We start from the raw sequence: 13,336 nt of genomic DNA, 5'->3' as shown, positions 1-13,336 counted from the left end.
TAGGGTGAAATAGCTTAAAAACTATCTTCCTTCTCCGTTCCCATGCAATTACACTATGTGGGCAATCCTCAAACACAGCATTACTGTGTCCTTGCAGAAAAGGGAAGTGAAGATGAGAGACACTTCCAGTTATCATCCTGAACAAATATTAATGCTGCATTTTCTTTCTTTAAGACTCCCAAACATGCATTTCTTAATTTTTTCTTTGCTGGTATGGAAAATGCTTTATACGTGGATCTTTTAAATAATAAACTATATTTAATGGCCACAACTTAGAATATTTATAACAAGATCTCTTGCTAGCCAGGCATTTTATATATTGGAGGATCATTGCGTTGACACTAGTATGACATTTGTACCTATTAAGAATAGCCCCTTTGTATGTTATATGAACTGATATAACACACAAAAAATTAAAATATTTTAAAATGGATATTTTAAAGTAAATTATTACGAAGACCATTCCCTACTTAGACTATTCTTTATGCTGTGCAAATACTTTATTATATGCTGTGAAAAATTAAAGTTTGCAAAAATGATGTGCACTCTCATTTCTGCTCCTTTTATGTGCTGCAACTCCAAATGCAACAGCTGCACAATATCAACAGGAGTACATTTAAAAATATGTACACAATCAATACAAGATGTACCTGAATCACAAGCAGCAGCCCCTCTTTCTTTTAAATCTTCTGCTCCCATTAATTGTACAAAACGATTGCCTCCCAAGGACTTTTCAGTAGTTACTAGCTGTAAAACAGGACAGCACTTACTGTAACTGTTGATTTTAAACTCAAACACTGCAATTACTTGAGAAGTACACTCTGTACAAAATTTCCAAACCAACTCTATAAAAAGTATGTCAAAGCACACTAAAAAATACCCTCATATTTTCAATTGGTAAAGCAGCATCAAGGAAAACAAATTCTTACCTTGTGTTTGGATACAAGTGGCCTGCAACAATAAAGAAAGAAAGAATAAATTACCACTTTCAGGAACAATATTCTTCACAACAAATGTCACCATAACTACTGCACAAATCATACTAGTCCCTTCCGTACTCTAATATTAGCACAGAACATTTCCAACACTGAAACACTATCAGTGCACTAGCATAGTTTAAAGTACAGAGCTGTACCATATGTTAACATCATTAGAAAGCCAATTATTATGGACGTTGCTGCACGTAATTGAGAAGGCAGTTAAAAAGGTAAAAACAACACATCAGAAATGTTCAAAACTTCTTGTAAGCTTGTTTTGAAAGGGACACAACTTCAAAAATCATACTTCTGTCTGCAAATGTTTTACCAACTAGCATTAAAAGTAACATTTGCTGTAACTGAAAGAGATTTGGAGAAAATATTACTCCCCCTCTCCCCCAGTTTATTCTGGTTCAGATTTTTGGAATAACCGTGTACTCATCACTCCCTCTGAAATCAGTGGGACCCACAGCTGGATCAACACCACTGAAAATCAGGCTATGTATTCTACAGCTCTAGATACACAATTAGCTCCATGGTTTATCCTGTATAGTCAAGTCCTGTCACACAGCAATAAGGGAGAGAGAATTTGTTTTAAAAATTATTATAAAAAACCCCACAACACTTGGCAAGAGGTTTCAGGGGCAAATGGAAACAATGTTTAACACATTTTTTAAAAAGTGTTTAGATTTTAACTTGACAATACCCCTTAATGTATACAAACTTTTTTTTGCAAAGGCAAAGCAGAAACAGCCCAAAATAGTCTCTTAAAGAAAAAAAAAGTGTCCAGTATGAGCATTTGGATTATAAAATAAATTACTGGGGAAAAAAAAATCACATCTATGCTCTCAATTAGAAAAACACATAGGTCAAATATTCAAAGAGCTCCATCTTTAAAAAAAAAATGGAAAAGTGATTTTGATTATTGTCACCAGGTAAATCTAACTTCAATCTTTAGAAAAAATATGGAACAATTATTGAAAGAATCGATAAACATCTAGAGAATACTGATAACAGGAATGATGACATGTATATTTAAAGAACAAGTTATGCCAAATAAACATGGCCACTAATTTTGATCAAATTACATAATTATTGGAGGAAGGGAACATAGTAGATGTAATGTATCTGAATTTTAGTCAATAAAGTGAGGATGCATGGAACAAATTTCAAGGAGAACACAGTTATTTACAATAAGACTACCATTCTGTGCCTACAGAAATGCTGCTAGATGCTGTGTAGATATTTAAATACGTAAACTATATGGGCCAAATCTCCATCCTAGTGCATAACCCAAGACTACATGTAATGAGGCTGTATATTAGGGAACCTGGCAGGCACTTGGGCAAAGGAATCCTTCATTATCAGTCAGAGAGCAGTAGCAGGCTGCTACTGCAGCCGCAGGGCTAAAGTTGCCTCTGTTGTACTAGCAGGGTTTCAGGTTTATGCTTTCCAATGGCTCCATATCAAATGTGCTCAGTTTATAAGTAAAGAAATTATTTTTTCCTGACTGCCAGCCAGGCAACCTAATCTAGGCTTTGACAGTCAAGCTATTTTTTATTTTCTTCTTATGCATCACCACCTGTGATAAAGGTTCTGCAAACCAAATTATGCCCTCAGTGACACATTGATGAGAGCAAGCTGGCTGAAGTTATAGCCAGACAAAAATGGAAGGGAGGGTAGAAGGCTGGAGAACACAAATGGAAAATATGGCAAAAACTGTATCTGTACCTCTGATTAAGCACATCTCTCTGCCATGTGCAGTCATTTTTACAACCTTGGAATCTGTTTAGATTTTCAGTTACTACTGGATGATCACCATTCAGTGATAGCAACGATGGCTCTCTTCTTTTGCAACTGCCCAGGACACTGTAATCTTTTCTTACCAAAGCAAATCTCAATGCAGTGATTCATGACTGTCACCTCAAGGCTAGACTACTGCAATATGCTCCATTTGGGGCTCTACCTTAAGTCCATCTGACAAATGCAGAATGCCGCTTGTTAAGTGGAGGATCCTGTTTCAGTCACATAACAGCCACCCTCCAGATCTGCACTGGTTGCCTGTGGGTTTCCGGGTGGAGTTTTAGTGCTTTATTGGTTAATACCAACACCTTAATGGCCTTGGACCTGCTTGAGAGTTCATTTCTCTCTCTCTGTGCCACACTATCACAGCTGAGATCCATACAGCTGCCTGCATTGTAGCTCTCGCAGGCTATGTCGACACTATCCCGGTAAGTCGACCCGAGTTACGCTACTCCAGCTACGTGAATAATGTAGCTGGTGTAGACGTAGATTAGATCAACTTATTGTGGTGTCTGGACTGCACTGGGTCGACAGGAGACGCTCTCCCATTGACTTACCTTACTCCTCTCGTTCCTGGTGGAGTACCGGAGTCAACCGGAGAGTGATCTGCCGTTGATTTAGCGAATCTTCACTAGACCTGCTAAATCAACCCCCCGGTGCATCGATTGCAGCAGCATCAATCCCACAGTAGTGTAGACATAGCCTCAGCATAATAGAAAGGGAACTTTTTGTCCAGGTATACTCTGTGAGAGCCTCTTTCCTTCAGAATGGGCTCCCGCCAATCCAGAACAGTCCCAAGTCTGTTGACCTTCAGGTCATGGTGCCTCTTGTTATTTTATAATGTTATATAAATATATTAGTAAGGCTTCTGACACAGTCCCGCATGACATTCTCATAAGCAAACTAGGGAACTGCAGTCCACCTGAAATTACTATAAGGTGGGTGCATAACTGGTTGAAAGACCATACTGAAAACAGTAGTTATCAAACTACAACGAGGACTGTGATCAATTGTTCTCCACGTCCACTGAAGGTAGGACAAGAAGTAATGGCCTTAATCTGCAGCAAGGGAGATTTTGGTTGGATACTAGGAAAAACTTTCTAACTAGAAGAGTGGTGAAAAACTGGAATAAGGCTTCCAAGGGAGGTTGTAGAATCCCCACTGGAGGTTTTTATAAACAGGTTGGACAAACACTTGTCAGGTATAGTCGGGGCTGGACTTGATGGCTTCTCGATGTCCCTTTGAGCCCTACATTTCTATGACACTACACTAAATAAATAAATAAACTAAGCACTATTTATTATTATTAATATAATTGATTTAGGTGAAGAGAGTCCCTGTGGTGCATTCCTTCCCAATGGCACTAGAGAAACTCAAAAATATGAGAGCAGCTCCTCTGCTATATAGAAAGAAACTACTTAACTCTCATGCCTAAACACCTTGGCTTTAAGGGACCCAACTGTTAGTCACAGATTGATCTGACTGTAATCTCTTCTGAATGACTTGCTAAACGCAAGCGGTGGCAGGAATTATGCCATGGTTAAAGTGCAAGCAAGTCACAAGCATGCTTCATCAGCCTTCTAGTACTGCAGGCACCAGACTTTGAACTTTAAACTTTTAAAGTGCTCCTCATTGATGATTTTTACATTTGAATTAATTGTGTTTGTGTCTTGCCAGAACATGATCAGATAACTACATCAGACTGTAGAATCTGGTATCTCTACAGTACACAGTTTTCATCTGCTGTTTTGTTTCAAGTTGAATAGTAACTTTCTTAGCACACACTACATCATATCACACTTTACATGAGGATTGCCACCCAGTATGACTGATCATAATTGTATATTTGGGGACTAAAGGACAATTTTGTCCAACTGAAGCCCTCACCAGTTCAGCAAAAGAAGGCAGCAATGTCATCAAAGTATAAACTCTTCAACTGCCCAGACTATAAAAGTAATACCGGGAGTCTGTAGAAATTCTTTTACCAATATTAATCCAGTTTGAGAAGTCAATGTAGAATAAAGTATTCTTACTACAGATCAAAACAAATGTTTCCTATCAAGAACAGCATCTGTCTTGTAGCTGTGAATTGATTTTGATCCATTTTAATCAACTGGTACAATTTTTATTTTGGGGGATGTAGTTGAATCCATTTCAAACATCTGCCATACAAATAACAAGGAAGTACACTTTCACTTGCTAAAGTAATAAGGTTTGCTATACTTACTCTTGATGTGATGTACAAAGCTTAGCAAGATTTTCTAACTCTTCATTGTTAAGTCCTTTAGCTGAATTCCTCAGAGTTGTATCTGTACTGGGCACTGCTGTTTTCCACTTTGTTTCTAAATTAAGCCACAAATAGTTTTAGCCACACTGCTAAAAAATTAGTATTTATTTAGCCATAAAAACATGGAAGCCAAAGAGACTAGTATATGGCAAAATATGTTCAAGTCCAATTTTGTTTTTTATCAATAAAACAAATGTTCTGTGTACACTGTACAATTATGAAGAAGATTCTCGATAAAAAGCATATCATCATGACACAGTAAGTTGTGCTGCATTCACGAAACGAAACAAATGTCATGCTAGTTTCACCCAAGAATATATGAATCAACCATGGTAGAGAATTCAAAGTATAGAAACTGATCAAGATAAAGAATGATCCCCGAAGCATGCCTTTTCTTCACAAAGACGACAGGAGAAAAATCCCAGGAAAGAATAATTTTCTCACGACAGGCTCCTAAAGGTTCTGGTGAAAAGGCTACTTTTGGTTTTGCAACACAGTATTGACTGGAAAAATATTTGTTCTATTATTTAGAAAGAACAAGTTCCATAAGCTGTATCTAAAAGATAACTCTCCTCTCCACCACATGAGAACACACTGTACTTACCCCACTGCTCCTGAATGGAAGAAAGATTTGCAAGTAGCTGCTCATGATATAGTCGTTCAAGCTGAATGAACTTCATTGCCTTCTCATCTGAATAGAAGGTTAAAGAGAAATACAGATACAGACAGACATATTGGAATATACTTAAATTTGACACCACGTTCAAAAGGATATAGTCTAGTTCTATGACCGAAACCTGATACACAAGTACCAAAATGGATGTGAGTGGTTATATGGCCAGCACTCTAATAAACTTGAATAAATTATTAAACTAAACTAAATATAAACTGAAAAAAAGAGTTGAAAAAAAAATTCCTAAAAGCAGCATGGAAGATTCTTTTATTACACTATCATCTCTTTCCACAAACTTTGACTCCGAGAAAGTATATTTGATCAACTATGAGTTTTTAAGTGCAGACACATTATACATTTTTGTGTTAACTAATTTACTTTAAAAAAAATTCACCACAAAAGCAAAGACAAGCATTACTACAGTCTAAGACAGAACCACCCAAATCCAAAGACATCAAGTGCATTTTGTGTCTGTCTAGACTGTAAGCTTCTTGGGACAGAGACTATCTTCCTCTGTGTTTTGAACAGCACTAAGCATACTGTAGAAGCTTAACCAATAATAATAGAATATCAGGAGGTCATCTAGTCCAACCCCCTGTTCAAAGCAGGACCACTCCCCAGACAGATATTTACCCCAGTTCCCTAAATGGCCCCCTCAAGGATTGAACTCACAACCCTGGGTGTAGCAGGCCAATGCTCAAACCACTGAGCTATCCCCCCAAAACACAGAGCATAACTTTAAAGGACTTCAAGCATTTTGATTTCCCCTTCTTAGGACAAGAACTTCTAATACTTTATTTGCACAGCTGCAGTAAGTTGTGAACAGCCACCAGCAAAAGTTACTCCTCAGACAATCTATTTTTGAAGTATGAAGGTGTCTCATTTTTTGTGAAATATTTTGAGATTATGCTTACCATTCCCCCTTTACCAACAATCTCTTTCCACCCCTCTGCAGGGCCTTCATTGTGTCTACAAGTGTGTTCTAAAAGCTGTATACTTTTCTACTAATTCTACTCCTGCCAAGCAGTATAAAGTTAGCTAATAATCCTTCTATTTTAAACCACCTCTTGCCAGGCGTTTACACATTCAACTATTTCAAATTCCATTAGGCAATATACCGGAGATGAAAACAGAGTGAATCAGGTTCTGAGTATATAGACACAATATTTGCATTATTTATACCAAATAAAATAATATAGTAATCACCACAAAGACACAAGAAGTACTTGCTCTTTTTACTAACTATGGGATACAAATGTAGAGCATGACACGTAAACAAACAGCACTAAAGGAGTTAATATTCCTTGCCTTGTATAAACTTATTAGAAAATAAAACACAGAACACAGCAATTGCCTTATTGGATCAGACCGATGGCACATTTAATTCAGTATCCTGTCTCCACTAATTGTTAATATCAGATTCTTCAGAGGAAAGTTTAAAATCCCTATCATGAATAATTATGCAAGAGTACATTTAGGGGTAAATTCTTTCCTAATTCCTAGGAGTTAATGGTTGCAAGAGCTGTTATCCCTTACAAATATTTATTATTAGCATAATTTTAGCTACCCTTTCTATTGATATAAATGTCTAATCCTGTTTTGAACCATGCTAAATTCTTTGCCTCACTATCTCGTCGCATTGAGTTCCATAGGTTCACCAAGCATAGTGTTAAAAACGTATTTCCTTTGACTAGCTTTAAAGGTATTGCTTTTCAATTAATACCATTCTTCTAGTATGAAATATGAGCACCCATGTGGTTTTCTCTATACTGTACTTCTGTCATGTCTTCTCTAAGCTAAATAGCCCTAATCTTTTATCTCATTTTCCATGCCTCTACATGTTCATTTTTTTTCTCTCTTTCTTATCCCTTTTTCCGATGGGATGACCAAAAGTAATTCTCAAGGTGGTGACATACATTCTATTTTAAATATTAGCTTTACAATATTTTCAGAATTATTCTCTATCCCTTTCTAAATACACCTCTACCCCGATATAACATGACCCGATATAACACGAATTCTGACATAACACGGTAAAGCAGTGCTCGGGGGGGGGGGGGGGGGGGAGGGAGGGGCGCTCCGGCGGATCAAAGCAAGTTTGATATAACGTGGTTTCACCTATAATGCAGTAAGATTTTTTGGCTCCTGAGGACAGCATTATATTGAGGTAGAGGTATACAGTTTAATATTACTTGGGCTAGATTTTCATGTTTGGAAGAATACTTTCTGGGACTTGAATAAAATCTTGTATTTTGCTATTTAATCAGAATGATTTTTAAATTACCTTTCCTTTCTGCTTTCTTTTTTGTTTAAGGATATGCATAAGTTCTATGAGTAATGTGATATACTTAAGTAGCCTCCACACCCATACTAAGGATTTATATTTCTTAACTTTCATCTTTAGGTTCTAAAGCGTTTCCAAGTTTTTTGAAAAACCATACTTCCTAAAGTATAACATCACAGCATAAGGTTTTAGGATGATCAATCCCTCCTAGGATGAAATTAAGTTAGATTATGTTATAGTCACTATGACTGGCTCAACTCCTGGAATCAAGTCCTGTGTATTATTTAGGAATAGGTCAAGAGTAACCTCTCCCCATGTGTGCCCCAGAACTAGCTGTTCCAAGAAGCAACTGTTTGTGGTTTGGGAAACTATTAAACTAAACTGTATCCCGATGTAACATTTGACCAATAAACGTTTGGGTTGTAAAAATCATACATTATTGTTTTGCTTTTGTTATCGCCAAGTTCTCCTTCAACTCTGTGAACTGGTTATCATTATCCTGATGCAGAGAACAGTAGAACACTACAGTAGTATTTTTATAAATTAGGATATACACCTCTACCCTGATATAACGCTGGCCTCGGGAGCCAAAAAATCTTACCGCGTTATAGGTGAAACCGCGTTATATCAAACTTGCTTTGATCCGCCTGAGTGCACAGCTCCCCCCCACCCCCACCCCACCAGCACTGCTTTACCGCGTTATATCCAAATTCATGTTATATTGGGTCGCGTTATATCAGGGTTGAGGTGTATATCCTATTCGGCTAAGGCATATTCTTAATGCCGAATACTCAGAAGAGGATTTCTCATGTAAAACAGTTGATTTCTTTGAAGCACCCAATTGTTTTGCTTATGTCTTTGTTTCTGTGCAGGCATTACCAATTATATCAGTACAGCTTTGGGAAGGGGGATTTATTTCTTTACTTGTACTCCAGCTAGCTTGCTAGGAAAACACAGCAGAAAGCACATATTGTAGGCTTACTCATCTATAAAACATGGCATGTTCACCTTTTCCTAACCCTGGTCCACAGCCTGTTAACCATCAAAGTCTTTCCTTTCAAATTTTGATTATGATGCCACTTTAGTTTTTTTACAAAATAGAGCACTGTTAATTTTGATCAATGAAAGGATACATTCCTCCTCCTGAAAATAGGCCTCAGCTATCTGTAAAGGAAAAAGAAAAAGAAAATAATGTTTAACATCATGATTCTCTGATTCTTTATTATAGTCATGCATGTATAATATTATCTTAATTTTTAAGAGTTCATATTCTAGTTTTTGAGTTTATAGATTACAGTTTGGTTACATTTTCAAGCTTTTTTCTACAACTACACAGGCCAGAAACTTTTTTTTTTTTAAATGAAAGCTGAAATTGTCATGTAAATCACACGATTTCAGAACCTGGGGCTTTAAGAAAAGTATCAACTACTGTCAGACTTGTGATAAAATTGTTTTCTGTACAATTGCAGGAGCCACGTACTTTCACTTCAGGTTCTCTCTCCCAGCCTCTTATCTAGGCTGTTCCTCTGTATAAGTCTACAAGGTGGAAGAGCATCTAGCCATCTTTCCTCAATTTCACTAAGCCCAGGGTCTTGATAGCCAAAAAAACCCTTCAACGTGACAGCAGGCACAAAATGAAGCCAGATGGCAGCTCTATGACCTGCATTATAGATTTTATGAGGTAGAACCAACTTAAGGCTTTTCCCCTTTTAATGACATTGCTGTAACAGAATGGGTTAAACATGACCATTAAGTGACAGCTCTGCCAAAGGAAAACAATGAGAAACACAGAGAGACAGCATTTAAAGACTGTTCTACCAGATCTAGTCTGACCTAACCCATGTGTGTCATAACAAACAAAAAGCTATCCGGCAGATAGATACAGGAGGCTAGTGAACTTTCCCTGTTCCATATAGAATCCATAGTACCATTTCAGTTTAATTTGGAAATCAAAACATTGCCAAGGACAAGTGCAGGTAAAAATTATGTAAGGAAGGAAGTCTCATTATTTGAAGTAATATTTCAGAAGATCATGTAAAAATGTTTAAGACGGGTTAGAATAGTCTGCTGGAGAGACATGGGCTCAAAATAAGCAGAGGAAAAACAGAGTATATAGTATGTAATTTCAATAATGTGAACAATGAAGAACTATCCTTGAAATTAGAGGGACAGACAATACTGAAAATACAAAGTTTCAAGTATCTAGTTTCCAGAATCAAGGAAAATGTGGAAATGGAGGATGAAATGAGAGCTACAATAATAAAAGCGTGGCTCAAATGGGGAGAGATAAGTGGTGTAGCATGTGACAGGAAGATACCAGTAAGATTAAAAGGGAAAGTCTATAAAACCATGGTCCGTTTGGTTTTACTGTCTGGTGCTAAGTGTTAGGCAACAAAGAAGAAACATGAGCAAATAATCTTTTCCACAGAAATGCAACTGTTGATGTCGATGAATGGCATAAGTAAGAAAGACCACATGAGGAATGTGTATGTTAGAGATATACTCAAATTAACACCCATAAACAAAAAACGAGGGAGTGCAGGCTCAGATGGTTTGGTCACATAAAGCACGGTACTGAGACAAAGTCCACCAAGAAAAAAAGACTGATAAGTCAACCCAAGAAGAAGTGGAGGGATGTCATAAAGGAAGACAGGTCAGTATATAGTACGATAGAGGATATGGCATTGAACAGAGTACTTTGGAGGGAGAGGACTCATAGGGCAGACCACATTTCATGGGATTAATGCAAGAAAGAAGAAAAAAGAAGAGGTTAGATTAACTTCTAATCCTTGAAACTCAACCAGCCTATAACCTGAGGCTAAATACCAGAGTGATGGCCATCATCTCGGCCAATACACTGGGGACTAAAGTGGAGATCTCCAGAGCTAAAAGCATGAGGTGCTATAGCTACAGCTAAAGAGCTAAAACTTCCCAGCTGGGGGCACAAACATCTCATATTTTCTGTAGTTTGATACAGAAGGGGATCTATAATACTCACCAGTGAGTTACCATGAGAAACTTTCCATATCAAAACATGGACATGGAAATAAATAAAACCAAGATACAGTATCAATATAGTGTTCACAAAACTGAGTAATTTTTTAAATGCAGAGTTTACTAAAATGGGTATGTTACTGATTATGTAGCAATGGACTTTCAATTGGTACTGGAAAACCAGAACTGCAAGTATTTAGCAGCAGCAGAACTCCCAGACAAATAGCCTGAATGGCATAGTAGGACAGGTGTAGAACATAGCAAGTTTTTTTGTGTTCACCAAGTAAAGGGATCCATTTGTTTGGTATTGCCACAGAGGACTAATCTCTTGCATTTAAAACTGTAGAGATGCCATTCTGTTACAGTCCATGTAACTAGCCAGGAGGACTCAAGGCATCTCCTCAAATACACCAAACTATTAGATTTCTCAGAGGATAGGTGTATTTCCAGGCTGAGAGAGATGTTCTGGTTCTGAGCTGGTGGTTTGGAGTTTTATGGAGATGACCAGAGCTAATTCCAACAGCAATGGAAACTAGACTAATGGAATCAGATGGTGCAGAAAAGCCAACATTTATTCACTGAAATGTGCCTTTCCTTCCCATGCTCCCTCATTGCAAACACAACTTCTCAGTTTGAGACAGTAAGGTATTAACTGTACTTGTGAGAGACAGGCAAAGTGTGCACAAGACCTATGCAAAATTTCCTGTAGAGCTCTGAAATAAAAAGGAGTTTTGTTTAACAAGGTGAAGCATATACAGCTCAGAAATAAAAACATCACTTAGCAATTATACAGAACTTCACAATTTCAAAAGCCTTAACAAACATTACTTAATCAATCTTCAAATACATTGAGAGTTTGCATTATTCCTATTTAACAACCGGCATAGTATGGCTAAGGCAAAAATTTTAAGAAGAGCCCACATATTGTTGATGCCTCGACATTTGAGTGCCCAATTTGAGAAATGCAGTGTCTGATATTCAATTGACTTCTACTGGAGCAATGGGTAATTATTACCTCTGAACATTTCGGAGTGTCTCAATTCGTGGGCGCAGTCAAAAATGTGCTTGAATTGCTTGCCCAAGGTACAAAGCAAGTCTGTGGCAGAGCTTGGGTTACAAATTGGGTGTTCCTGGTGCTCAGTCCTATTAGACTATTCCGAGCCAACATCTCCCAAGGGGAATTGACAGATGAATTCTAAGACTCATATTTTTGTATATCCTGGCTGCTGCCTGGAATGGTAGTTCCAGAAATTCCTGGAACAACTCAAGGAGCATTTATAATTTTTGTCTTGTAATGGCAGAAACAAAAATTATGTGCACGCTCCTAGAAATCTGAAAAGCATGTGCTGCGGTTAAACATCAAAGGATAATTTTCTACTTAATTAAACTTAATCCTTATTACACGCTCTAGTATACTGATGCCTGGAAAACAACTATTGTGAGCTTTTTATTATACCATTCTGAATTTTAATGCTGTAGTGATTCTTTAATACAGCAGTTGGTTTTAAATTGCACTTGTTCATATGAAATAAAAAGTGATTAAAATTAATTCTATACTAGATGAACAGTTGTTTGACGTCAAGGCTCATCATATTAGAAAATGATAGAAACACACTACATATACAAGTTATTGGCAGGCTATATTAGTAAATCTCAATCAGGCCCTTCATGACAGATTAATCCATTTCACAGAAGATGATACTCTAATTAGTGCTCATTTCACAAGAAAATAACAAGCTTTGTTCTCCAACAATTTCATTTTTTCCAGCTTAATAAAAATATACTATGGCCAACATAGGGCTTGTTTCATTTTTCTCAGGAAGGAAGGTTGTTCTTGTGGTAAGAACACATGGCTGGGAGTCAGGAAACAGATTCTATTCTCAGTTCTGCCAGAGGCTTCCTGCATGACTTTGAAAGAATCTGCCTCTTTGTACCTCAGTTGCCTCATGTGTAGAGCAACAACTAGAATTTACCTGCTTCCCATACTCACAGAGGAGTTGTGAGGATAAATTCATTAATACATGTAAAATAATTTGAAATCTCTGCACTATTTACAATGCCTTCTTTATATGGTGTTGATATTCACGAGCCAGCACAAAATATAGACTCTGTTTCAGGCAAGAGACTAAATTAGTGCTAACAAAGTTTCACATACATAATTAATGCAAGGAAATAGAAACTTTTCACTAAAGCACCATTTTTAATGTAAACTTCCAGTAAAATATTTATTTTTTAATATAAAATATATTTATGGAACCTGACGCCTATTTTATTTATTACTCATTTTGGTCATTTATATCACTGACAACAAGAGGCAA

The 13,336-nt window shown here is 37.1% G+C and overlaps 1 protein-coding gene across 4 annotated transcripts in view; it reads right to left on the bottom strand.

Annotated features, from left to right (window-relative positions):
• The window catches only part of CNST (consortin, connexin sorting protein), a 100,678-nt gene that overhangs the window by 31,655 nt on the left and 55,687 nt on the right, over positions 1-13,336 (bottom strand). For all 4 annotated transcript variants that reach the window (XM_005311502.4, XM_065589178.1, XM_042845839.2 and 1 more), the window contains 5 exons: positions 9,158-9,188; positions 5,672-5,758; positions 5,008-5,122; positions 930-951; positions 651-747 (listed from right to left, as the gene is read on the bottom strand). In XM_005311502.4, coding sequence (XP_005311559.2) covers positions 651-747; positions 930-951; positions 5,008-5,122; positions 5,672-5,758; positions 9,158-9,188 — 352 coding nt within the window. The remainder of the gene's footprint in view (positions 1-650; positions 748-929; positions 952-5,007; positions 5,123-5,671; positions 5,759-9,157; positions 9,189-13,336) is intronic.

The sequence above is a fragment of the Chrysemys picta genome, chromosome 3 (genome assembly GCF_011386835.1).
Source record: "Chrysemys picta bellii isolate R12L10 chromosome 3, ASM1138683v2, whole genome shotgun sequence".
Taxonomy (NCBI): domain Eukaryota; kingdom Metazoa; phylum Chordata; order Testudines; family Emydidae; genus Chrysemys; species Chrysemys picta.
Note: the sequence above shows the minus strand (reverse complement) of the source record. Positions and strands in the feature narration are given on the sequence as shown.